Genomic DNA, 25,361 nt, shown 5'->3' on the forward strand with positions numbered 1-25,361 from the left:
GCTGTCAGGGACCGTCCCAACTTTCTGTGCAGACACCCGGCACTACCTTACCCTTCCCAAATGGCTCTGGGTGCGTTTCTGCCGCAGCCGCGGAGCATCCCCCGGGCTGTCAGAGCACAGGCTTCTCCCCTGCACACCCCACCACCCCCGGCTGCTGCTCCCGGGCCCGTCCCAGGCTGCTCGGCTCCATCCCTGCGGGAAGCGGGCACAAACCCTGCCCCGACACCCCGCTCCGGGCCCTGCCCGTGGGTGCCAGCTTCCACTCTGCTTGTTTGTTTGTTTATTTGTTTGTTTGTTTTTCAGTCGACGCGAATCTGTTTATAAAATTGACTCATGGCCCTTTGAAACAAATTGTTATTAACCTTCCCCTTCTGAGCGTTTCATAATCACAGATGTTAGTTTGGAGATGATATCCAAACATCCCAGGGGTACTTTTGATAGCTGCATGGGCGGGGATTGAATGTGGCGGTCGGATATTAAATCAGCGGGATACAGAATTACTTTTTTTTTTTTTTTTTTTCCCTCCACAAACCCGAGCTAGCTAAATAGTTTCCCCCTCTAACTCCGATATGCATTTCACAATCAATGGCGCGGGCATTTGCATGGTGCCTGGGTGTGGGTTTGTACAATCCATGTGCCACATCCTGCGTTAGCAGGGAGCGGAGGAACACCTTCGCTAAACCTCCGTGCTCAGATGCTCACTGAGCAGAGTTACGGGGAAAATACGCTTAATTAATTACACGGAGGGGCTGGCTGGCGCGGGCAAGTGCAGATGTATTTTTGTTCGGCCCTCAAATACTTTCCTGGGTTGGTTGTTTCGTTTGATTAGTTAGTTTGGTTTTTTTCCCCTTTTTATATGATTTTTTTTTTTAACTGAACTCCGCTGCCCTGGCTGGAGGGAAAGGAGCCTGCCCCGCTAGATGGGGGAGGGAAATCTCAGGCAGAGCTGCCTGCCAGGATAAAAACGCTGCCAGCCGTGTGACTCCAGGGCCAGTCCTGCCCCTGCCCTTGCCCCGGAGCAGCCGGATTTTGGGGGAGGCTGTGGCCCGGCTTCGGGGCCGTTGTGGGTTGGGATTCTGCCTTTTCCAAAACAAAAAAGGCTGCTTCAGAAAGGGCTTGTTGCTTCGCTAAAATTGCAAAAGGAGCTTGCGCGGCAGCCCCTCCTGTTCAAATAATTTGACATTTTAAATTATCGAGGGCTAATTCAGCTGTGCGGTGCTTCCCGAGCCGGCGGGGAGCCCTGCCCGGGCGTGGGAGCGCGTTCTGGACGGAGCTCGGGGAGCAGCGGAGCGAGTCCCTCCGAACCTGCAACTCCCCAAAATATCGGAGGCAGGTGAGAAGTGCGGCCCGAGTGAGGAACCCGCTGCTCCCACTGAAGGCACGGCTTACCAATGGCAAATAGTTTCTGTTCTGGCCTGGATAAAATCCAAACAGCAGCCAAATAGTGTCTGTCCTTGCTCCACAGACTGGACTAGCTCGGAGAAGTTTCACTACTAATTTTTTTTTAACCCAAAACTACATATTCCTGCTGGTGTCACACATCTGTTTTCTGTTCCCAGCTTTTCTTAGCAAGCTGGGTGAGGACAGGTGGAAGCTCCACTTCTGCCTGCACTCTTAGGAGCAGGGCCAATTTTTCCCCCACTGCAGGTTTAGTGACTTCCTAAAAAAATACAAATAATATCTCCATGGGACTCAGCCACGCTCGTGTAACACACCCACGGTGCCATTTTGTACAGTCGGACAACGGAAGCTATTTTTCAAACCAGATTTAAAACTCTTCTTAAGCGCTCACTGCCATCGATTTTCTCCCAAGGGATTATAAATCACCTGCCTCCATTAATGGAGGTGACAAAAAAAGAAAGAAATAAATATATATGTCAAAAGCACGCAAACCAGAGAGGCTGGGGAAATAAAACAAGATGGGAAGCAGGAGCCCACAGTATCCTGGCAGCATCCCCGCACTCAGCCCTGCTCCCAGGTCCTCCGGGCAGGTGAAGCCCTTGCTGCACTGTCCCAGCGGCAGCTCCACTCCTGCAGAATTTTTCCCCTTGCAGAATTTATCCCAAAGTAGCAGCTTGAGAAAAATAAAGTACAAAATGAAATTTTAAATACACTTGCCCCTCGCTCCCCCCACCCCCCATTCTCCTTGGTTTTGTCTGGGAGCGTGTCCCCTGCAGCAGGAGCGACCCTGAGGGTGAGTGAGGCTCTGCCCTTCCTCCCTCTCCTGCCTGCCGAAAGCTATTTCGGAGCTCTTGTGCCCTTTGTCGCAGCAAGGCGGATGATCGTTTTATTTTTGTCCAGCCTGTCCTAAAATCGTGGTCCTGTCACTTCCCGGGGCTGCCAAGTGTTTTACAGGGTGCCTGGTTTCGTGGCGTGGCATCGGCAATATTCCATCCCCTCTTCCCGAGCTCCAGGGTTACGTGTTTTCCTAGCAGAGCTTTTCCAAACGCAGCCTGTCAGAGCATCGCACACCACCGGGTATTTAAAGTCTTGAAAAGGTGAAACCTGTTGACATTACGTGAGATTAAAGAGATTTTCCTTTCCGTTTTCAGCTCCTTTCGAGCGGGAGGAGGAGTGCCCGAGAGGGGCTCGCTGCCGGCTCGCGTTCGTGCTCTCCTTCAGCCTAGGAATGAATCCCCCAAAGTTTCCTCATTAAGTCAAAAAGCCGATGAAACGCCTGGCTGCAAAACCACCTCTCTCATAAATCGCCGCGGATTTTACCCCCCCACACGCCCCTGTGAAGAATTAAAACTACGACATACTTCTAATTCCAGCTCCAACGCTCAGAAGTGCAGTCTGAAGGCTGTATGAACATTTTGGGATACATATTCCCGAATAGCTCCATTGCAACGTCTGAGTGACACGGGTTGGATTTCGTAATAAAGTGGGTTCTTTGCTTGGGTTTTTTTTAATTATTATTATTTAATGCAGTCCTCGAGAATCGAAACACACAAAATGCAGCGAGAATGTTCACAATGTTGAGAACACAGTTGTAAATAGAAACATTCATATTTCATCCGATTATAAATATTTGATACTGCAATTGTAAAATGCACATGTTTTATAAAGTGGAGAGAAGAAAAAAAAATCCTTTGCTTTTTTGCTAAAAGGCGAAGTCATTTAATCCTGGCCCCTAAGCAGCTGATGGTTATTCACAGAATTTAAAATTACAGTTTTTATTTTATAGCTGGATTCTTTCCTTCCTTTTTTTTTTTTCATTTTTTCCCCTCCTTTTTTAAATGTTATACTACTATGTACAGTGTGTATCTATTAGAGCTGCAAAATAAAGAGGTTTTAAGGCAAAGCGAGAAGTTTTTTTCCCCCCCAGCACAAACAGCATCGCAGGAGAATCCGTTCCTGAGCAGCCGCCCACGCACACCCAGCCCCAGGCGGGACAAATCCCCCTCCGGAGCGGGGACAGGGACCCCACGCTCCGGGACAAACGGGACCCCCAAAAACTCCGATTTCAGGGAGGTGTGTGCGTGGGGAAGGGGGGTGTGGGGAGAAACACCCACCCACGGAGCGTGGCGCTGGCGGGGACCGCGCTGCGGAGGGGAAGGAACAACAAAAAAATGGGATTTTGGGGGGAAAGGGTGGGGGGCTAAAACGCTCCCAAATGTTTCGGGGAGGTGATGCCGGAGCGGAGCCGGGTCCCATCCCTCGGCTGCCCTCCGCGGAGGGACGGCGGGGCCGGGAGGGAGCAGCATCCCGCTTTTGGGAGATGGGGTTCCCCAAGTTATCCCGAGGAGCTGGAAGGGGAGGGGGGTGCTAACCCCATCCCTGCCCAGCATCCACGCCTGCATTCCGCATCCACGGGCGCCCGTGGCTCTCGTTGGCGGTGATGAAGGAGCAGAGGAGGATCAGGGAAGGAGCCCGGGCTTGTTTCAAGACGGTGCTCCGAGATTTGTTTCCCTAACGTTGCTTATATCTTTTCTTTCCTTTAAAATTAAATTCTCCTCGTCTATCCCCAAAATCAGCCCCAGACACCCCAACTCCAAAAAAAAAAAAAAAATTACAAAAACACTAGACTCCCCCAAAAAAACCACCCAAAAAAGAAAAAAGAAAAAAAAGGGGGGAAAAAAACAAAAGAAAAGGTGAGGGGTGGGGTGAAAAAAAAAAGTTAAAACTCATAGAACAAATAGGAGAACTATTTATTCGGTTCACAGTCGTGTGAAATGCAGCAATAAAAATCTTTGGACTTCAGCAAAAGTTGTTTTTAATTTTTTTTTTTTGAATTTCAAAAAACAGCGTCCAATGTCCATTAAAACTGCGCTTAAGTCTATAAAAAGTAACTTAAGCTTTAAAAAAAAAATCTTAAAGATAGCATCTAAAACTTCATACAACCAAAAAAAAGCCCTTTCCCTTGGCTATTCACTGTCCGACTTGCCGTCTTTCGCCGTGGTGGAGTGGTTGTAGAGCCCCTGGGCCATGAGGTGCACTGCCAGGGAGTTCTTACTGCCCGTCGCCTTCTTGATCTTGGCTCGTTTGTTCTGGAACCAGATTTTGATCTGGGACTCGTTGAGCCCGAGCTCCTGGGCCAGGCTCTGCCGCCGCTGCCAAAACCAAAACCAACCAACCAACAAAAAAAAATATTTTATAATCAGATATCTTGGATTTTTACACCACCTTACCTGTAAATTATATATACATAGAATATTGCAGAATTATATCTAATACACAATATTTTCACTATTAATGCTGGTATAATCTTTATACACTGGCCCTTACGTTTCTTTTTTATTTTTTCAATTAAATTATTGCATTGTATAAACTTGTCAGGTACCGGTTCGTCTGGAACTCGGCCTTGAGTCTCTGCAGCTGCTCGGCGGTGAAGGCGGTGCGAGGCCGCTTGTCCTCCTTGTTGGGGTTCTTCTTCTTTGGTTTGCGGGAGCGGGGACCTACGGCCGGGAGAGAGGAGAAGCACCGACACCGCCGCGCTCCGCTGCGGGCACGGCTCCGGCCCCTCGAGGGAGAGGAGCCCGCGTTGTGCCTCCGCTGCCCGGGATGCTCGGGGGGCGGCGGAACGGGAGCCGCAGCCCCCGGGCCCCCCTCCGCTCCTCCGCTCCCCCGGCCCCTTCCTCCCCAGCCAGAAACGCAGCTCCCGAGCCTCTGTGTCCCGGGAGTGCCCGGCAAGCAGGGGCAGAGGCACGGAGCTCCATTTTATACCCTGAACACAATTTTTATTTTTTCCTAAGAAAACCCCTATACATTTTTCACTTTTTTTTTTTTTTTTTTTTTTTTTTTTTTTTTTTTGTGGCGAGTCGCGACAAAAATGATAATGGAAATCCTCTTGCAGTTTACTTGGCCAGAAGCGTTCCCCCTCTCCGCTGCAGTGCCCATATGGCGCTGCACGGCCCGATCCCAATCGCCGGGATTATTCTCGGGAATATTATTCTCGGCAGCACAAGGAGCCTTTTCTGCCCGGGCCGAGCCATTGTGAGGATGTATGTTAATTAAATATTAACAAAGGAGAGCACTGGAGAACAATGGAGTAAATTCCAATTCAGCTCTGAATATTACCTCTGAGTAAGAGTTTGTTTTCAGATATTACCAACTAATTTTCCTCTCGTTTTACGATCCCTTCCTCAGCCAGCCGACTCCCGGGTGAAAATCCTACCTCGCCGCTTTTGTAAGAGAAAGACCCATATTTTTTTTTCTTTTCCCCGGGAGCAGATCTGCCTGACGTTTCCCATGCCTTCCTCCAGTGTTTTCTACTTGTTTTTAACCGGGATTTTACCGATGTGCCGGAGCCGGCGCTCCTGTCCCCGCGGTAGCGAAAGGACATTTTACCCCCCTCTTGTTATTTTAATTTTTTTTCCATTTTAATTTTTTTTAAGATAATTTCAGGACGTTCTGCCTAAGCCCTTGCCAAGGGACGGACTCTGCCAAAGAAGTTTCCCGGCTCTTGGAAATGTCCTCCGGCCCCCACAGAGCTGACCTACAGCATATGGGGGGAAATTAAAAGAAAGAAAAGGAACGGCGGCGGCTCGGAGGCCTCTTTTAGAGAAATAAACGATCGCGGATTGTTTTTTGCCAAAAAGACTAATCAAAACAAGGCGAGGCCTATGGAAATGCCACCTCCCCTTCCCAAAACCCAGCTCAGGGGGGGTTTCCCGGCAGGGAGAAGGAGAGCTCGCCGGGAGGATGAGCGGGGAGCCCGAAGACAGTTTGTTTTTTCCTCGCTCTTTGATAAAACTCGCCAGTTGGTGGGAAATGCCCCGAGCCCGGGCGGCCTCAGCTCCGCCGCGGCAGCGGGGACAGAGCGAGGGACCCCCGCTCCCTCCTCGTCCCTGCGGCTCCGGCCCTTCATCCTCCAGCATTTCAGGCCGTTTTTAACAACTCGCCCCCCCGCCAAAAAAAAAACAAAAAAACAAAACAAAACAAAAAAAAAAAACAAAACAACAAAAAAACCAAAACAACAAAAAGCAAAACTCAAACAGAAAAAAAAATAACCAGAAGACGGAGAGGGAAAGGGGAGCGGGTTTTTTTCCCCGCCGCTTCCCGGCCTCGCTGGCGGCGGCGGCTCCGGGAGCCCGGGGAAGGGAAGGGAAGGGGCTGCGGCCGCGGGGAGCGGGGCCGCGCTTACCTGAGGAGGGCCGGTCCGAGTACCGCGTGCAGTACACCCAGGCGGGCCACAGCATGGGCTGGTTCCCGGCGTTGGAGCTGGCCTGGGAGCTATCCGAGTCCGAGCTCACCGACAGGTCGCCGCCGCTCAGCCCCCGCGCCTTCAGGGCCGCCTCCAGCGCCGCGGGGTCCCCCCCCTTCTTGGCGGCGCCGTGCAGGGCCAGCCCGGCGGGGCCGCCCTCCCCCCGGCCCGGCGAGCGGCGGCTCTCCGCGCCGGGCCGCCGGGGCTCTCCGTCGGGGCCGCCCGCCTCCTTCCTCCGCCCGAACTCGGGCCGCAGGATGTTGTCGATGAAGAAGTTGGTGATGCGGTGCGGGTGCGGGTGCGGGTGCGGGGGGTCACCGGGGGGGAGCAGCAGTCCCCGCCGCCCGCCGCCGCCGCCGGGCTCCGCGTCGCCGCCGGACTCCTGCGGCTCGGCCGCCTCCTCCCGGGGGCTCCGGCCGCCCTCCTCCATGCCGCCCCGCCGACGGCTCCGCTGCCCGCCCGCCGCCGACCGGGCGCTGCCGAGCGCTGTCTGTTGTTGCTGCTGCAGTCGGTTGTTCTTTATTTTAATTTTTTAATATATATATTTATATATATATATTAAAATTAAGAGCAATTAAAAAAAAAAAAAAAAAAGACAAATGCAGCAAGCCAGCAGCCGAGCCTGCACCACTTCCAACTTTGACAAAAAATGAAAACACAGGGGCTCCGGTCCTCCCGCCGCCGCTCGCCGCTTCCCTCCGCCGCTCAGCCGCTCGGTCCCGCGGCGCGCTGCCGCCTGCTGCCCCGGCCGCCGCCGCCGCGCCTCATCCGCGGAGGAAAAATTAGTGATAATAAAAATAATAATAATTGGGGAGCGCAGGAGAGGGTGGGGTGGTGGGGTGGTGGGTACGCCCCGGCGGCCGCCGCCGCCGCGCCCGGGCACTTCCACTCGGGTTGTTGTCCTTTAGGTTTTAACGGGGCCCCCGCCGCTGACGTCGCCGGCCCGGGCGCTCCGACACGTGCCTCGGGCCAATGGAAGGCCCGGCGAGCGCACACGTGGTGCGGGGCGCCCCGGTAAGTGACAGCGCCCACGCCCCTCCCCCGGACGGGCCCGGCACGGCTCGGCACGGCACGGCCCTGCCCGGCCCTGCCGCCGCGGGTGCCCCGCCGCGGGGAGCGCACCGCCCGCCGGTGCCCCCCGCCCCTGGCCGGCCGGGAGTTACCGCGGGTTTAATTGTCCCGGTGTTTACCGGGGAGGGGGCCGGCATCCCACAATTCCTTGCAGAAACGCATAAATAATATTAAGCGAGCGGCGGCGATACAAAGGGGTCCGGGGGGGGCGGAACAGGCCCGGCCCGGTGCCCGCGGGCTGCTCGGGGGTTGCGTCCCCTCCCCGCAGCGCGGTTCGGCGCTAATTGACTCGTCCTGCCCGCAGCCGGACAGCAGCTTTTGATCGGCCCTGACCGCTCCCCAAACGGCAGCGCTGCCCCCCAAAACGCCGGCCCGTCACCCTCTGGACCCCGCAAAAGCCCGTGCCTCTTTGGGACGGGAAAGCTGCCGCAGCCGCTTTGCTTGTGTTTAGGGAGAAACACCCCGGAACAAAATTAGGGAGCAAGGTGCGACTGGATGGAAAGGCTGGGGGGCTGAACAGGTTGCAGGGTTGGGATCCTGCGTGGGGAGAACGAGAGGGGAGCGAGAAGGCGGGGGCGAGTCCTCGCCCCGCAGCCGAGCCGAGATCCGGTCCGGGCCCGCTCGGTGCCGCCCGACGGGGCGCACCCCGAGGGGCCGGGCAGGGTGGGGACGGGGTGGCTCGGCCCCGGTGTCCGCCGCACCCCGGCCGCCCGCTCTCCCCCTCAGTGACGTTTTTCTTTGGAGGTGGCTTCCCTGCGGTGGCACGCATCACTCGCCACCTTGAAGGAAAGGGACAGCGAGCCTTTCCTTTCCTCTCCTCTTCTTCTTTTCCTTTTTATTTCCTCTTTCTTTCCCATTTTGCTTTTCTTTTTTTCTTATGCTTTTTTCTTTCCCGTTTTCTTTTCCTTTATTCTTTAATTTGTGTTTAATTTTAAATTCATCTCCCTATTTTCTTTGTATTTCGCAGCGGGTCGGGTTCACCAGAGAAGACCAGCAGTGGCTGATCCAAAGTTGTTTTGCTCAAACAAGCACCCAGAGGTTAATTTCTCCAAGAGCCCCATGAAAAGCGATTAGCCTGTCTCCCAAGAAGTATTTTCTAATTACTTGGAAGCTCTCGCTTTACTACTACCCCATAATTAAACGTGTTCAAGGTGCTGCACTTCAAATATTTCGCTCCCGGGCGGACCCAAGTTACCGATAAAAACTTTAAACCTCCTTGAACCCCTTGTTACCTGCCCGCTCGCTGCCGGTACAGCGTTAACCTTCCCATTCGTTATCCCGCTCCTTCGCCGGGATATTTCTAACCTGTACAGGACAGGGGGGAGAATTCCTGAGGTAAACTCCGAAGTAGGAGATAAACAAAGCTGTACAAAACAATTACTGCATCTGCCTGTCCTCTGACAATAATCCAGCACCTCAGGTATGCAGAGGCAGCGGGGGGGCGGCGAGGGGTGAAGGAGTGATCTGATACCGAACCGAAGAAATCTGAACGGTCTATTTTTTTTTTTTCCCCCTCCCAAGGTTATTTTTATCTGGGAGCTCAATCTCTGTAGAAACATTCCCCAGCAGCACTATTGCTCGCCGGTCCGCAGTCGCCTCGCAAGCGGCACCGCAGCGTGCGGGGGCTTTTCCTCGGGAACCACTGCGGGTCACCGGGAGAGGTGGCTTGAAAATGGGAGCTTGGCTTCGTTTCCTTCTTCGCTTCAGCCTCCCCTCGCAGACCTAGTGCCTGCAAATGTCACCTGTCCCTACACCAGCAATATTTTTTTCCTTACGCTCTCCGCGTAGTTCCAACGAGGCTCATTCCCTGCTGCCACCCTTTTAAAAATTTATGTTTTCCCTCTCTCAAATAGGTGAGTGTGAGGGTTCAGCGGAACCCCCACACCCTGCCCTTTGCTCGGCGCTTTTGGCACGGAGAACTTTAGAAACGGGATGAGAGCCCGGGAGCTCGGGAAGGAGGGAGGGAGATTGCGGCCGACCCCCGCCCGCAGGCTCCGCGGCCGGGCCGGGCTGCAGGCAGGCTCCTGCGCTGTTCGTGCCGCTCCTCCGAGCCAACCCTCCTTCCAGCATTTCCCCACACTCGGGAAAAAGGAAACCAAACCAAAACAACAAACCCCGAGGTGCTGAGAAGCCAAAACGCCCGGAGCAATAGTGAAAGCCAAGGGAGGTGCTGCACCTCCCGCTCTCCCGGTGTGAAATGACTGCCTGAAAAACGCAGGCATGCACCAAATTTCGCGATTCCCCATTTCCAGGCAGTCCCTGCCCGTGCCGCCGGGGGAGGTCTGGCAGCGACGCTTCCCCGTGGGCACAGCCTGGGCACATGGCCGCGACCCCGGCGGCCCCCGTGTGCCTCCCGCTCGCACCCGGCATCACTTTTATTTCCAAGCGAAGCCTTTCAGGCAGCTTTGCCAGCGCCTTGGAGCTGCTGGCGGAGGATAGAGGAGAGGGGAGAGGTCGCTGCTCCTTTGCCAGGCTGGCCGTGCCGCAGGCGGTGTGCCCGGCGCTGCCCGGCCTTCCCTGGGTTCTGCCATCAATTTTGGAAGGGGAAAACCAGCAGCAACCCCCGCCTAGCCCTGGGCAGGCTTTCCTGGAGCCGGCGGGCCGGGAGACCTCAGCCAGCACGGCCGCATTTCCCCAGTGCAGCCGGGTTCTCGCTGCTCCGCCGCCAAGCACAAGAATGAAACCCGTGGAGCCTCCGGATTTCCCCAATTCCCCCCGTGCCAGGCGGGATGAAGGGCGCTCTGCGGCCGCCGGGGTCCCACCCCGCAGGGTCCCACCGGCATCGCCCATCCCTCCGCTTCCAGCGGGAATACTTTCCCATCAACGGGGGCAAAGCGACGGGTTGGAAACCCTGGCTTCCACTTTCTTGCAAGATCATGAAAATTTCATGAGCTGCTCGTGGCGAGGGCAGAGCCCGCCGCTGCCGCGCCCGGCCCGGCCCCGACGGGGAACGGGCGAGGGCACGGAGGATGCTCGAGAGGGAGCGGATGAGGGGCAATGTCAGAGCTTTGGCTCGGGAAAGCGGCGCTCGGTCACGGCGGCCGTTCGCAGCAAGGAGTGACAGGGAGCAGCCGCCCCCGCCGCCGCCCCTTCCCACGGGAGGGAGGGTGCGCGGGTGGGGTGGGAGTGCCGGCCCCGGCTCGCCCTGCCCCTGGCCCGGCCCTGCCCCTGCCTCGCCCTGCCCCTGGCCCTGTCCTCTCGCTGCCCCGTCCTTGCCCTGCCCTCCCCCGGCCCCTCTTCTTGCCCTGCCCCTGCCCACGAGGAGCAGCCCCCTCCCCTCCCGCCCGCCGGCTGGGACTGGGGACAGCCTTCCGGGCCCCATCGAAAACTGTCAAACAACAATAATAAAAGCCTCAAATTCGGTTAAAGTTAGGTAGAAAGTGAGGGTAAACAACAGCCCAGTGCACAACAATACGGTGGTCGGCGAGAGAAGAGAAGAGAAGAGAAGAGAAGAGAAGAGAAGAGAAGAGAAGAGAAGAGAAGAGAAGAGAAGAGAAAGAGTGTAAAGAGAAGAGAAGAGAAGAGAAGAGAAGAGAAGAGAAGAGAAGAGAAGGAGAAAAAGAGAAAAAGAGAAAAAAAAAAGCCCTTTCGGTTTCCCAGGGTGGAGGCAATGTTCGCTGCTGCGTGGCTGGACCCCCACAGCCCTCTGATCTGGTCCGGCTACCGGAGGCAGAGAGGCCCCGTCAGGACGCTGAGTGACACTGGGTTTCCGTTCCCTACCCGGAGTGCCTGGACTTTGTTTTGCCGAGCCGTTCTTTAAAAACCCACCCGCCCGAAGCATGACCAGGGATAAAACTATCTGTCGCTGCGGGAAAGTTTTTGGCCTGTGCAAAAAAAAAAAAAAAAAAAAAAAAAAAGTTCGTGATTCCTTGTTAAAAAAAAATATAAATAATTAAAATAGGTTAAATAATAAAGCTGGGAGCTAAACCTTTTGCCTGTGTCTTTTAGTTACACCCACAGCATTTTCTAAAGAAGCAGAAAACCGGCCCCAGTTTCTGTTCCCGGCAGCTGGGTGGGACATGGCCGGCACAGCCCGACCCAGAACCCGCCGGGGGATGCTCGGGCTGTGGCTGTGGTTCTGTCCCGGGCAGGGCTCACGGTCCCCGGCTGCCAAGGGCATCCGGCGCCTCTCCGGAGCGGATCCGCGGGGCCACGGCCGGGATGGCCGTTCGCTCGCTCATCCGCAGCTGTGGAGGCAGAAAAGCTTCAAAGAAGTACAAAATGATTTCCCTGAAACCATTTTTATTTAATCTTAGCAAGACGATGCGTCCGCCCGTCTCTCACACACCCGCTCGGTACCGGAGCTTACACGAGCGTGCACAATCGCGGATGTCGCGACAGAGGAACGCTTCCCCGCGACTCGGAGGAGTTAATCCGTGCAGACACAACAGGAGCTGTTGTGACGGTAAAGTTCAGCAACTCTACACCGACCCCAGCATTAGCAGGGGCTGGGACGAGATGCTGGAGCTGCTCCTGCACTTTCCACACAGACAGCTAATTCCCCTAAATTCCCTTGGATTTACACCTCGGCATTTACTCACGGGCAGAATAAAGCCATCGCTCTAATTAACTAGGTAATTTCCACTCCAGCTCCTCACCGGATAATCAACTTTTATGGTCTCTCGAAGGCTATTTTCCAGCTGTTGCGGAGCGGGAGCCCAGCCGCGCTCACACCGCGCCGCCGAGGCTCCGGGCTCGGGCAAGCTCCGGGAGAGCTCTGGGGGAATCCCTGCCCTCCTCAGCAGGACCGGGCTCCCTGCGCCTTCCCCGTCCTTCCCTGCCCGAGGATTCCCGGCAATCCGGGGGTGGGGGGGCTCCTGTCGGCCCCACGGTGGGGATGGGGACAGAGGTGGGGTCCAGGACAGCCGAGAGTCGGGCAGGGCAGTGCTCGGCCGGGCTGTGGGGGGTCCCCCCGGTAAAGGAGCGCCTTACCCTGGGCTGTCCCCCCGCCCTGGGTGTCCCCCACCCCTCTCGGGGGACCGGGATGGGCGAGGGGCTGCACGCAGTGACGGGGCATGGCCCGGACACGCTGCACACACACTGCATTTCCTCAGGGCTTCCAGGACAACAAAACAAAACCCCCAAACCCAAGCGAACAAAAAAACCCAAAAACCATCCCAACCCCAGAACAAAAAAGTACAAACAAAAACCTGCTTTTTCTTTTAACAAGCAACAAACAAAACTGCAGTTCTCAGTGGGGTGTCCCTGCCAGCCGGGCAGGAGCGCTGCCCGCCGGGACCGGGGCTGGGGCTGCGCGCAGAACGGACGGGAGATGCTCGCTCTCCTCTCCCCTTCTCTGCGGAAGGTTCCGCGGGGAGGAATAAGAGCCCCGAGCCCTGTCCTTCCTCGTCCTTCGCAGCTTCCCCGCCCCACCCGCCTGCTGTGGGACCACGACACCCTCCATGTGCCCCCGGGCCTGGGAGACGGCGGGGAAAAGAGGGAGATCGGCGTGGGGAGGCTGGGCAAGGGTCCGGGGGGGAGAGGCCTCTGCTCCACACCCGCAGTACCCATTCTCTGCGAGGGAACAGGGCTGGCATGGTCTGGGATGGGCAACCCTTCCTTCCTTCCTTCCTTCCTTCCTTCCTTCCTTCCTTCCTTCCTTCCTTCCTTCCTTCCTTCCTTCCCCATTTCCCGCAGTCCCCCTGCCTGCCGCCGCTCCCCGGTTCTGTCACAGCCGGGTTCCCCTCACCGTCCTGTCCCCCCGGTTCCCCTCATCCCTCCCTCCCCTCCCAGGGCCGGCAGCTGCCGGGGTGTCGGGGCCGTGCCCGCCTCGGGCATCCCGAGGGATGTTCCCGACGGGAGCAGCGGGTCCGGGAGCGCAGCCGGGCCAGCCCAAACCCCGGTGCCCGGCTCTCTCCGATGCCGCCCGGGTGACGAGGCGGGGGCCACCGATGCCCTGCCCGTTCCGCTTGCAGGCCCGTGAGCACGGTGAAACACCCCGCTCGGGAACTTCAAAGGCAGTGACAAGGCTGTCACCTTCTCTGCCTTCCCGGCGGGGACTTTCTCCGGGCGGTAAAAGGGGCGAGGGCGCTTTCAGCCCATCCGTGCGGTCCCAGGGCTGGGTGGGCTGAGGAGTGCCACAGCGCTGAGCTGCTGCGTTTTCATCATATTCTTTATTTTTTTGTCTTCCAGTTTTCTTGGATTCCCGGCTATATTTATCTTGTCTGTCTGGGGCTGCTTCTCTAAGTCACTGTGTAAATTGAAAGGCTTTTTACCCCCTTTTTCCTCCCCTCCCCAGCTCACCACCTTTTTTTAATTAAAGCTTTTAACTCGCCTGGTGTTTACAGTCTTATGTAAAGTATCAAAACAAACAGACCCTGCCGAATACAAACACCAAAAAGAAGCTGGCCCCCCATTCTTACCCCTTTATTGTCCAAAAAAAAAAAGCGCATCTCCCCATGTCATAGCTACAGTTCCAAAAGGAAATTGCTTTTATTTGTAAAGGAGGCTTTAAAAAGCAGTGACATGAAGGGGAAAAGCTCCTTAAGGGAGGAAGGTCATGGGGTTAGGGGTGAGATTAAAGGAGCTATCTTTCCACCTCGCAGCGAAAGCGGCGCTGGAGCCTCCCCAAACCTGGGGGCAGAGCTGCCGAGGGGAGGCGGAGGGGGCGAGTGAAGGGGTCGATGCTGGGGGCCGGGACTGGAGGAGGCCACGGGGCTCCAAGCCGTCCCTGGTGCCACACAGGCACCTTTCAGCTGTCAAAAGGAGTGGATGCAAAGAGGTAAAATCCCTCCCTTCAATGCCTAAACCCTCGCATTCCCTGTGTCATACAACAGGAAACACCACGGCGAGGGAAGCGGCCCCTCCAGGGCTCAGGAGGGCGGTGGGACACAGAGGGCAGTGGGATGCGGGGTGCTGGGGCTTGGGGAAGGAGACTGTGCCCCCTCCCTGAGGCTGCTGCCGCCGTCTGTTCGTAGGAAGCTGGGCACGGCGATGGAAAGGAAAAGGACTGCTGAAGCAATCGCCCCCAACCCTCCCTTCCCCTCTTCCGCATCCATCCGTGACGGCTGCGGTTTTTGCTGAATTAAGGTCCCTGGTGAAGGCAAGTCAGCGTGAGGGATGCGAGGGCACTTCCCTTCGCCTCCCCACAAAGGCGGCACCCTGCCTGGCCTCAGGCGGGGACAGCAGCCGGGGCTCCGGGGTCAGCGCCAACAAAGGTGGCTGCATCCTCCCTGCGTGCCCTCTGCCTTCCCGACCCTTCGCCAGCCCCCTGCCCCTCTGGGTGGGCACGGAACGCTGCCCTCACCTGCCTCAAACCGGGGCTGTGCCCAGCCCTGTGCTGCGGGGGAGCCTGGGACCATTTCTGCAGGGCAGCAGGGGAAAGGACGTGCAGTCCTGGTTCCATTAGGGATGGAAAATGTCCTTTCCACTGCTAAGAGGGATGCAGACAACCCTAAGAGTGATGCAAGTGTTGATCTTGGCGCTATTTGGAATTCGGGTCCTGACTGTCGTCTCCCGTGCCCAGTTAATTTGTGATCCCCACGATGGCACAGGAAGGTGCCAGTGGTGACACCTCCCTGGCTCTTGGGCTGCTGCCAGCGCAGGGGAGCCGCCGTGACATTTCTCTGCAGCCCTGGAGAGACGTCCTGCAGGAAGGACGTTTGGAAGGAGAGCTGTGGCCGTGCTTCCACACGAGGATGAGGGTGGAGAGGGGACCGCGTCTGCCTGACCATTCAGCACTGCAGGAGTAGCACCGTGTGCTTATTCCTGAATCCAGGATGCGGATACAGGGGCGATCCTGCTCGGGCTGCACGGGAAAACGCAGGATGTTTGCTGTGAGCAGCATTTCAGACAAGTGCTGGTGAGGTGGGCGCTCGCTGCCGTGACCCTGAGCAGACAGCTTTGTCCCTGCGTGCCTCTGCGGGGAGGATGCTCACACACCGCCCCTCCTGCTCCCTCCTGCAGTCCCAGGGCTCTGTGACATTTGGCTCCGTGGCTTCTGCCTGGCACTTCCAGTCCCCAAATCTATTCTCACTTTCTTCTCCAAAGTGCAGCGGCCGCATTGTTCTCGCTATTTAGAGAGCGCGGGTGAGAATGGATGTGTGGGAGGCTGCTCCTCTCCTAAAATATGTGCATTTAAATTGTCCGGGGGAATTACCGACATTAGCCGGCTTTGTTTTTGGGTTTTATTAGTGTCATTCAGTAAATATCCCCCTGCAGCCTGGGTAGCGAGTGCCCGGCCGTGCTCACTGGAGATGCCACTTGGCACTGTGCCTGCCAGGAGGACAGCAAATCCATCCCTCCTTGGCTCGCAGGCATCGGCGCTGCCTTGGCTTGTGCAGAGCTGCTCCTGAGCCCGTCTGAGCCGGGTCACAGCTCCCCTGACTTACGGACTTATGTGCCATAAAGCATCTGCACACTGCGCTGCCTGGGCAGCTCTCCCAGAGGTGTGGATTCCCCTCACCCAGGCAAACACCGGCGGCTCATGTGGACCGGGAATTTGTCTTTTCCCTTTCCCTTACCTTTCTGCATCATCGGTTTTATATAAAACCACAGGATAGACCAGAAAGCCTAGCACACACCACTCACTGAGAATTGACTGGGTATTGTAGATACACACTGCTGCCATAAATATTTATGGAGTTACAGTCAGCCTTGGTACGGGCAAACAAATGTAAATAACGCCACGCACTCCTAGTGTGCTCCGGACGGTGCTGTGAGCAGGAATAGCCGTTCCTTGTGAAATCAATTTAATGAATCACTTATAGGAGGAGGGAAATAATCCCAGCAGCATTATTATGCCTAATGGTAGGAGCATTGTGATGATGGCTGTGTTATCCAGCAAGCCCCTGCCTGGGAGCATGGCCATGGGGAGGGGAGACGTTTCCCAGCAGAGGAAGATGAAGAGGAGATGTGGGTACAGGTGACAGAAATGAGAGAGAAAGTGTTGGGATTTTCCTGGCTGCTACACATCAGGATGTTGTGATGATGGGGTAGTGGGTGTTGGGGCTGGAGAGGCACTTTAGGCAGAGGGACTTTGTAAGGAGGGGGGAGAGCAGGGTGGGCTCAAATGGATGGGCTCTCGTGGGAATGGATGTTGTGTGCCCTGGGCCCCTCTGGAATCAAATGCCCCTAAGCAGAAAGGGTTTTTTTCAAGTGGTTTTGTCCCCTATGTCTGCACTCTCAGCCAACCTTGCCAAAGCTTCCCAGGACATGGATGTCTTGCTTTTTCCATCTCTGCCCGAAAAGGGAAAAGATGAACAGTTCCAGGATGAAATCTCCATTTCAGATCAGAATTTCTCATGTCTTTGGGTGAGTGACTTCACCTTTCTCTTTCACTGGCTGTGGACATATTCCTGAAGTCTTTCTCAGCCCATAGAATCACAGAACCATAGAATTGTTCATGTTGGAAAAGACCTCTGAAATCAGAACCATTGTTAATCCAGCACTGCCAAACCAACCCTAAACCTTGCCCCTGAGTGCCACACCTGCATGTCTCTAAAATCCCTGCAGGGTTGGTGTCTCCAGCACTCCCCTGGGCAGCCTGTGCCAGTGCCATCCACAGGTTATTCCAAGCAGGAGAGGGATGGCTCGCAGGGCTGACACACACTGCTGGACACACAGGTCACCCTAGTGCTCATCTGCCCTCAAGGGGTGGATGGTGCCATCAGGGCCAGGTCACATTTCTGGAGATCTTTCCTAGCTTATAGTTTTCCCTTTGCCAGCATGTTTCAGCCAGGTAATTCATCTGTTAGGCCATGTAAAAGCAGAAGAGGCTAGCATATGGACAAATAAAAGTGCATTTTTAAAATTTCAGCCTGTATTTTGAGGTGTCTGTCAGCTCAAACAGCAAGGAACATCTTTATCTGGATGTGGCCTTTGCAGAACTTCTCCATGTGCTGACTCTGGGTGTACAAGCTCAGGGGTAACTTGACCCAAGATTTTTCAAGCTGTTGGTAGAGCAGACAGGTCAGAGAAAAGCAGTGATTTGTCATTTGAAGAGCTGAGCATCCTAGTTTCGATCGAAGTTCTTTCTGAAAACTGGACTTGAGAGGCAAGAGCTGGACTTCCACACGGGGGGCTCCAGCAAGGACATGAAATGTGGATACAGATGCATTAGCATCTTTACAAGCATATCCCTAGCACTCTAACCCTTGACCCCACTGTTATTTTCAATTAATTAGTCTATCAGAAACTATTTTTGTCCTTGCTTTCCTTTCTTCCCCCAGTTTACAAGGCTGTACTCAGAATTGTGCTCCCACACAGAGCTGTTTTGTTTTCATGAGTTTTTTGGGTGGGCACTATATTGCATTAACATTAACATTCATTAATATAAGACACTTAGGCAGCCTTAGATTTTTTTGTGGCATCTTTTCCTATTCTAATGGAGGGAGTGAAGGTGTGGGAAAGAGAACCAGGAAAATGCAAGGGCCAGAAATTCTGTTGTTCTTCAACCTTCCTATAGAAATCAAAGGTCTTGTCTCAGGGGTTAAATCCTGCTCCTTAATCCAGCACCCAAAATCCAGAGTGCTCCATGGGGTGAACCCCTCTCTCTGATAAACCCGTGGTGGGAGCAGGCCCAGGGCTGCTGTGGCTGGGAACAGGTCATCAGCTGGGAGGACGTGGATCCAGATGGCAGCTGAGCTGAGCAGCAGCACAGGGCTGAAAATAAAAGCAGGAATTGTATGGACCCTTGGCTGATGGGACAGAGGGAAAGGATGGATAAAACAGGCTGAGATTGTACAGTAGCTCAAAGCACCCAGTTAGAAACCACAGTGCACCCTGAGGAGAATGTGCAGTGGAGCATCCCTGAGGACTGATGTAGGTGTGGGATTGATACAAAAATGAGGCTCCAAATTTCCATTAAAGCCCTCTACTCTGGCTCCTGCTGCCAAGCAGAAGTTGGAAAAGGTCTGAAGTGAGAGAGGTAGCTGAAGACTTCACAAAAGCAGATGCAGAATATCAAACTGGAGGGAAATTAGGACAACGATTTCTGCCAGCTTTGAAGGCAAAGGCTGCTTGTTTAGCCTCAAAGGAAGCAGGCTGCTCCCGCTCCCGCTCTGCTTGCCGCAGCCTGGGAGGCATCCCTGGCGCTTCCCAAAGGTTAAAGCCCTGCCGGGGGGCGGAGGGGCCGGTTTCACTTGCGGAGGGGGCGAGGGTCCCGCTCTGCTCCGCGCCCGGCGCAGGCGGAGGTCAGCGGGTCTGCCCTGATCCCCCTTCACAGGGGAAATGAAGCGACAGCGACTTTGCTCCAGCACAGTGGCCACTTTGAAAAAATGTTTCAGGCAGATAATTTATCAGGTTTAATTGCTCTTTAATCCCCCTGATCGGCCTGGCGTGGAGAAATCCCCTCTGAATGGGGGATCCTGTTTGAAAAGACCCAGGGAGGCTGGGAGGGCTGGAGGGAGGATGGAGGGAGGGATGGAAGGAGGGAGGAAGGATGGAAGGAAGGAAGGAAGGAAGGAAGGAAGGAAGGAAGGAAGGAAGGAAGGAAGGAAGGAAGGAAGGGGTTTCTGAGTAATACAGTAAGGAACATAATTTTCCCTCTTTATTCAAATAGATCATTCTGTTAAATCCTGGTAAATTATTCCTGGTGATGGTGATGTATGAGAGTGGAGTCGGAGACTCCAACACCTTTAGTTTTTAGCACAAGATCCTGCATTGTTCACCCAACACACTGTGATTCCTCCCTTCCATCCCTTTTCTGTGGTTCCTTCCTGATGGAGATGTTACCTGCCCTTTCTGTATCAGGGATTGTGGGGAGGGATATTTTGTCCTTGAACAGACACAGCCCATCTAAGGGCTGCTGGCTTTTTTTTTCCCTTCTTATTTTCTTATTTTAGCATTTTCTCCTTTGGCTGAAGAAACCCTCCCTGAGGCAGGAGAGTTTTTCTTTCCCAGGCATGCCAGGCCTGCTCCCCGGCCTCTCACTGCTCTAATTATTAGCAAGAGGACAAAGGGATTAGGAGCCATGAATGGGGTCATCTTCACCTGGGGGAAAAAAATATTAATATGTCACCTCTGAAAACCCCAGGCCAGGGTGTGAAAGCAGGACTTGATGGGCACTGATGGCAGTGCTTGGCTGGCCAAATGCTGGCAGATGCACTGACCCCGGGGCAATGTCTGAGCTCATTTCCCACAGAAGCACTAATTTACTGGAGAGAGAAAAAGTGGGGTTGAAAGGCATCCCTAGAATCATTGCATCCTTCAGTACTGAGGAATTTTCCAGGTGAAATTCCCAGGTAATGGTAAGAAGCAGGAAACACCTTGTGGTGAGTTGGGAGAATGAACTAACATGGGATGAAGAACCAGCACATCCCTTCTGCTTCTTCAGTCTGCTCCAAACCCATGCTAAACTGTGCTGCCTGCAGATCCAGGCTGCCAAAATATGCTAGAAATGGAGATTTGGTCTTGTGATTCCAACCCACTTTAAAAGAGAAAAAATGAAGCAGATGAAGATGTAGCTGGGACCACAGCACTAAAAAAATATCTGCTAGGTCATCACTACTCATTCAGGTCTTTGGAGCCTGATGTCCTTGTGCTTTGTTTCCAGATGTTTTATTAAGAAGAACCCCATTTGCAGAATAATACTTTTTTTTTGGAAGAATTGATTACTTTCAATGGGAAAGGGCATAGCAGGACACAGAAATCAGAGATTACACGAGGTCATTTCATCTTGACAGGCTGCTGCCAATTCCTGAGCTCAGTCTTCATCCAAAAACCTAGAAAACTGTGTCAAGCTTGCTGTAATATTTAACCCCCTATGGAAAACACTTGCTCTCACTGCTGCTGGCTTAACTAGGACCAAACTAGGTTTTAGTCATAGTTAGCCCTAGCTCCAGCATGGCAAAGGCTGTGAGCACCTTTCCAGGAGGAATGCAGGCAATGTCCTCGCCATGGCAAAGGATGCTGATGGGAGGCCAGCTGCAAGTGTCCATGGGCTGGAGCACATTGCTCTGAGAAAAATAATGATGAGGCACCTTCCTGACAACGAGTTTGATTATTTCGAGGAGCCTGCGTGGTCAGAGCGAGGCTGGTGCCAGTTAATTGCTTCGGTGATGGGATTGGTGTCACAGCGAGTCTGGGGTTTTTCCAGCCTTTGCCATTTCAGCAACCAGCACTGGCTCCACGGAGCTGGCAAGTGAGTCGTGAACAGATGCTCAGGAAAATTGGATCATTTACAAAGTGTTTACAAATACTTCCCGCTGGCCCCTTGCCAATTTTGCCATCCTCCCCACTTAGAGAAAACATGCATGGATGTCCCCAGCCGCTGTCCTCGGGGTCCTTTCTGATGGGATTGGTGCTGAAGGCATGGGGGGGGCTTTGCAGAGACTTGTGTCCTCCTCATTACCCCATCCACAAGGAGAAATGTCACTTCCACAGCCTGGATGGGGAAGTGGAGGCATCCACTGGCACTATCGGGTGCAAGGCACATCCCTGCTTGAAGATATTTTGAAATAAAGATACAAAAAATGGCTAATTATGTGCATTCAAGTGAGTAGTAACTGGAGGTATTTCTCCTGTGCTGCCACACTTAGCAGCTGCATGCAGTAACTTTGGGTATCCTGACCTAGGGCAACCCCCAAGTGCCAGACAAGAAGGATTTTTAACATAATTTTAAGGTGAGATAAACAGTGATACAAATTATTCAGGGCCCTAAGTATAAGCAAGACATGGAGCTGCTTGAGCAGGTTCAGAGGACTCCATGAAGGTGCTCTGAGGGCTGGAGCACCTACTCCTGGAGGCAGTCTGAGAGAGCTGGAGTTGTTCACACTGAGAAAAAAGGTTCTGGAGAGACCTTGGAGCACCTTCCAGTGCCCTGTGATTCAGACAGTGGGCTTGGCCACCTACTTGCAGCACGAAAGAGCACAAGCAGTGCTCAGTCTCTGTCTGCTTTCAGGAGAGGCACATCTCTGAGCTCTGGGAGGCACTGACAGGGGCAGGGCTGTGCTTCTGCCTCCATCCCAGACACGTCCTGGAGCTCGTGACACATTTGCCCCAACCACACAATATTTGGTTGTGGGTTAAATCTTCTGCAAGGGAGAGCAGGGTTCCTCAGGGCTGGCTGGGCTGGTGCTGCAAGGGAGCTAAGGGGGATAAAAATCACCTCCTTCCTTCAGCTGACTTCTTAGTGATGCTACAGCCTCTCTAGGACAAGCAGCAATGCTGATACAAGTCAGCATGTGCAAAGCCTCCAGGAATAAAACTCGCCCCTTTGCAGGCACCCACTGATCCTGCAGTCTTCCAAATATCTGTTCTTTGAGGCCCTGAACGTTTCTCTGAAGCACAGATTTAACCTGGCCAAGGGGCTCCAGAGCAATCACCGTATCATTCCTTTGTCCCCACAGCTCTTTCCTCCAGCTTGCCTTTCTGCCTGCCAGGAGCAGCCTGACACAATGGCCAGGCAGAGAGCATCCTCATCAGCTATTAAAACTCCTGATTTAATGGGAAAACAAGATCTTTGGCTGGACTTGCCTTCCCTGCTTTGTGCATCCCTGCCCGGAGTCCATCACTGCTGCGGCCGCAACGGCAGAGGGAGCACCCGCCGCTGCCTGCCGGCCCCTTCAGACCCACAGCTGGCTTTTAATTCTAATTTTCTAGCAACAGAGAGGTGGACTAGACCCATCCATCACCCCCCTCTGGTGATTTTCCCCTGACCAGCACGGCAGGCTCGTGGGTAGCAGCAGGGAAGAGCTTTGCTTTGGCGGCGTGAGAGCAAATCCTGCAGTGCAGTTGCGGTTTGCTCCCCGGTAAGAGGCTTGGAAATATTGATCAGGGCTGGAGAAGAGATGTGCACAGGAGAAAGAGCACAAGATTTGGGGATTTAAAAGTGATATAATTGGATTTCTGAATTAAACACAGCGAGTGGGAAGGTCAGCAACAAGATGCAGCCAGGGGCTCAGGTTTTCTCAGCCTCAGCCTGGGTGTCTAACATGAGACTATCTCAGATGTTGTATCCTGGGGAAAGGATGTGTTGAGCAAATATTTTTGGGAATTTCTTTGCTGATAGGTCAAAAAGGTGGCATTGTTTCCATGTGCATCGTGTCAGGCTGTTTTCCCTGCAGTGGGATGGCATGGAATGGTGGTGCATCAGAGAGGATCCAGGTTGAGGCTGGATACTCTTTCTGACAGATGGGAAGTGATTTCTGGTTTCCAAAGCTGGCCCATAGCTGCACTTACCAGTGCTTTCTGTCACTAAAAACATTTGAAATGTTTAAAATTTCTAACATTTTATCTCTTCTGCTTTTTGTTTGCGTAAATATTTAGACACATCTATTTATATCCTATATCTCCCCTTTTACAGACCTCAGGGACCACCCTGATCCTACCTTTACCCCCAAGCCCCAAAATCTGTCCCCAGTGCAAGGGACAAGGCCGTGCACCAGAATCTCCACCTGAAGCTGAGACTCTTCAAAGCATCACCCGGGTTCAGGTGGGAACGTTTAGCTGTTAAACTCTGTGCTTATATTTAGTTATAGGAAACTTATTAATCTTTTATTTGCATTTAAACATTTGGAGAGACTTGGGAGCCCCCAAGGAGCAAAAAGGCCTATGTTTTGCAAATTACCCCTTGTAGTTTTCAGGTATGGAAACCTCCCCAGGGGTTTCCCCACTCCCGGGCTGCCTCTGGCCAGCCGATTTACTGGCCATGTTTCCATGGAAACAAAACCTGGATGGGTGAAAAAAGAGGGGAAAAAAGTTCTTGTAATAGGTGGCATTTCCCAGTTTGGAAAGAGGGTTTTTCCCAGGCTGGATTACTTCTTTTCCAGGATTTTTTTTTTCCAGGAGAGAAGAAGGAAGGGCACACCCTGATGTGGAGATGGATGGGCAGCAGGTTGCCCAAGCTGCCTGCTGCATTCAGAGCAGCAGCACTGGTCTCCAGGCTTTAATGCTGTGATTTATGGCCACTTTGCTGCTATGGAAGTGTCAATTTGGTTTTAAAAAAGTGTTTTCCAATGAGTGGGGCAGGACAGGGGGGTGCCCCATCCTGGTTGAGCCCACTCCGTGGTGTGACCTTAAGGGACGGTCTCAGCAGCGATAATTCCTCTCTCTGTCTGTGCTGACATTTAATGATGCCTCTTCGCTTTACACCTCACTACGAGGCTTCATTAAAAAGCATCTGCACAGGCTTTGAAGTCCTTGCTGGGCATCTTGCACCATCATTGAGAGCAGTCATAGCAACACCATCCTGGTCTGGCGCAGAGACTCTGAGTTGTGATGAAGATATCAAACCCAAGGTGTGCCGCAGCCAGCTCAAAGCAAACCCGAAATTACAGCCTCTGCAGGGAGAAGTGACAGCCCTGCTAGAGAGATCAAGGATTTATGGAGATGGGGCAGCCAGATCTCTCTCTTGCATCCTGATAGCTGATGTGACACATCAGGTGTCAGGGTAGCTCCTATTCCTAAGAGGTTAAACAAGCGGCAGGATCGGGAGGGGCTGACATGCTGGTCCAGGCGAGGAGGGAATCATTAAGTTGTATTCCCAGGGCTGAGACAGGCAGCAGCAGCTCAGAGAGGTTTACGTAGCCTCAGGTGAGCTGTACGACAGGAAAACACACATCTGATGGGAGGTTAGGTGCTCTGAATTGTGAAATGATAATCAGGAGAGCTGCTGATTGCTGAGTCAGGCGGGAGGCTCTGTCCTGAGGTGCAGGGCTGTGGCTTGGGCTGGGCTTTTCTGGATGTGTGTGTGTGGGTGTGCTCCTACAATAAATCAGTCAATGTATTTCTTATAATGTTTCAGATTTTTTTTTTCTTTTAGGGTTCTTTTAAAATAGCCCGCTTCACTTAAAAACTAACTTTTTAAGTGTCACAAGATGGAGGAAAGAAAGAAATTTCTTGATGGGAATTAGGGCAGCTCTTGGTTTCCTGTGTAAAAATAAGGCTGGTTTCATGTTCAGGGGCCCCAGCAGGAGGAACACTGGGGATGGACTGTGTCCAGCATGGAGAAATGATGTTATTTAGACATCATCAACGAGAGAGGAGAGATACAGCAAAATTTACACACATTTATATTTACACACAAACATTTTTATATATATGTATGTATTTGTATAAATGTACACATATATACACATACATACATATACACACACACATTTATATTAAAAACATCAGCATTTTATATAAATGCTTGTATATAAATGTTGTAATATACATTTTTATATAAATGTTTATATAAACCCCCATAAAATACATAAATAAATAAAAAATATAAAACATATATAAATATATACATAAATAAACATATATATATAATACACATATATAAAATACATATATATATGTATTTTATATATGTGTATTATATATATATGTTTATTTATGTATATATTTATATATGTTTTATATTTTTTATTTATTTATGTATTTTATGGGGGTTTATATAAACATTTATATAAAAATGTATATTACAACATTTATATACAAGCATTTATATAAAATGCTGATGTTTTTAATATAAATGGAAGGTGAGTGTTAGCATTGTTACCAGGGTGTTCATACTTGGGGGACACCTCTGTCCTGGGGCTGCTGAGACCATCCATGTCCTTCACTGTGGTTATTTGTATTTTCCAGAGATGGGAAATGCTATCACTTCTCTCCGCTTTCTTTGCACAGCTGGGCTTCCTAACCCCATTTCTCTTCCCGCAGCTCCGGCCTCTTTGCTTCAGGAATAGGATCAGGAGGTTTTGGGAGTGGCTCA

General features: G+C 53.0%; 1 protein-coding gene across 1 annotated transcript; it reads right to left on the reverse strand.

The window, feature by feature from the left end:
* Positions 1 to 4,367: 4,367 nt before the first annotated feature.
* EN2 (engrailed homeobox 2) lies at positions 4,368 to 7,091 on the reverse strand. Its single transcript, XM_039709867.1, has 3 exons — positions 6,587 to 7,091; positions 4,772 to 4,898; positions 4,368 to 4,557 (listed from the first exon to the last, which is right to left on the reverse strand). The coding sequence occupies exons 1-3, from the start codon at positions 7,074 to 7,076 to the stop codon at positions 4,368 to 4,370; spliced, it is 807 nt and encodes a 268-aa protein (XP_039565801.1). The 5' UTR covers positions 7,077 to 7,091.
* Between the last annotated feature and the right edge of the window lie 18,270 nt (positions 7,092 to 25,361).

The sequence above is a fragment of the Passer montanus genome, unplaced genomic scaffold, assembly GCF_014805655.1.
Source record: "Passer montanus isolate IOZ18808 unplaced genomic scaffold, ASM1480565v1 scaffold10, whole genome shotgun sequence".
Classification (NCBI taxonomy): Eukaryota; Metazoa; Chordata; class Aves; order Passeriformes; family Passeridae; genus Passer; species Passer montanus.

What these genes read in the sequence shown, in the direction of transcription:
- EN2 (XM_039709867.1), bottom strand. Translation starts at nt 7,076, where the DNA reads ATGGAGGAGGGCGGCCGGAGCCCCCGGGAGGAGGCGGCCGAGCCGCAG. An exon ending in CTCGGACCGGCCCTCCTCAG is followed by an intron (nt 4,899 to 6,586) that starts GTAAGCGCGGCC and finishes TCCCGGCCGTAG; the next exon opens with GTCCCCGCTCCCGCAAACCA. An exon ending in ACGAACCGGTACCTGACAAG is followed by an intron (nt 4,558 to 4,771) that starts TTTATACAATGC and finishes GTTTTGGTTTTG; the next exon opens with GCAGCGGCGGCAGAGCCTGG.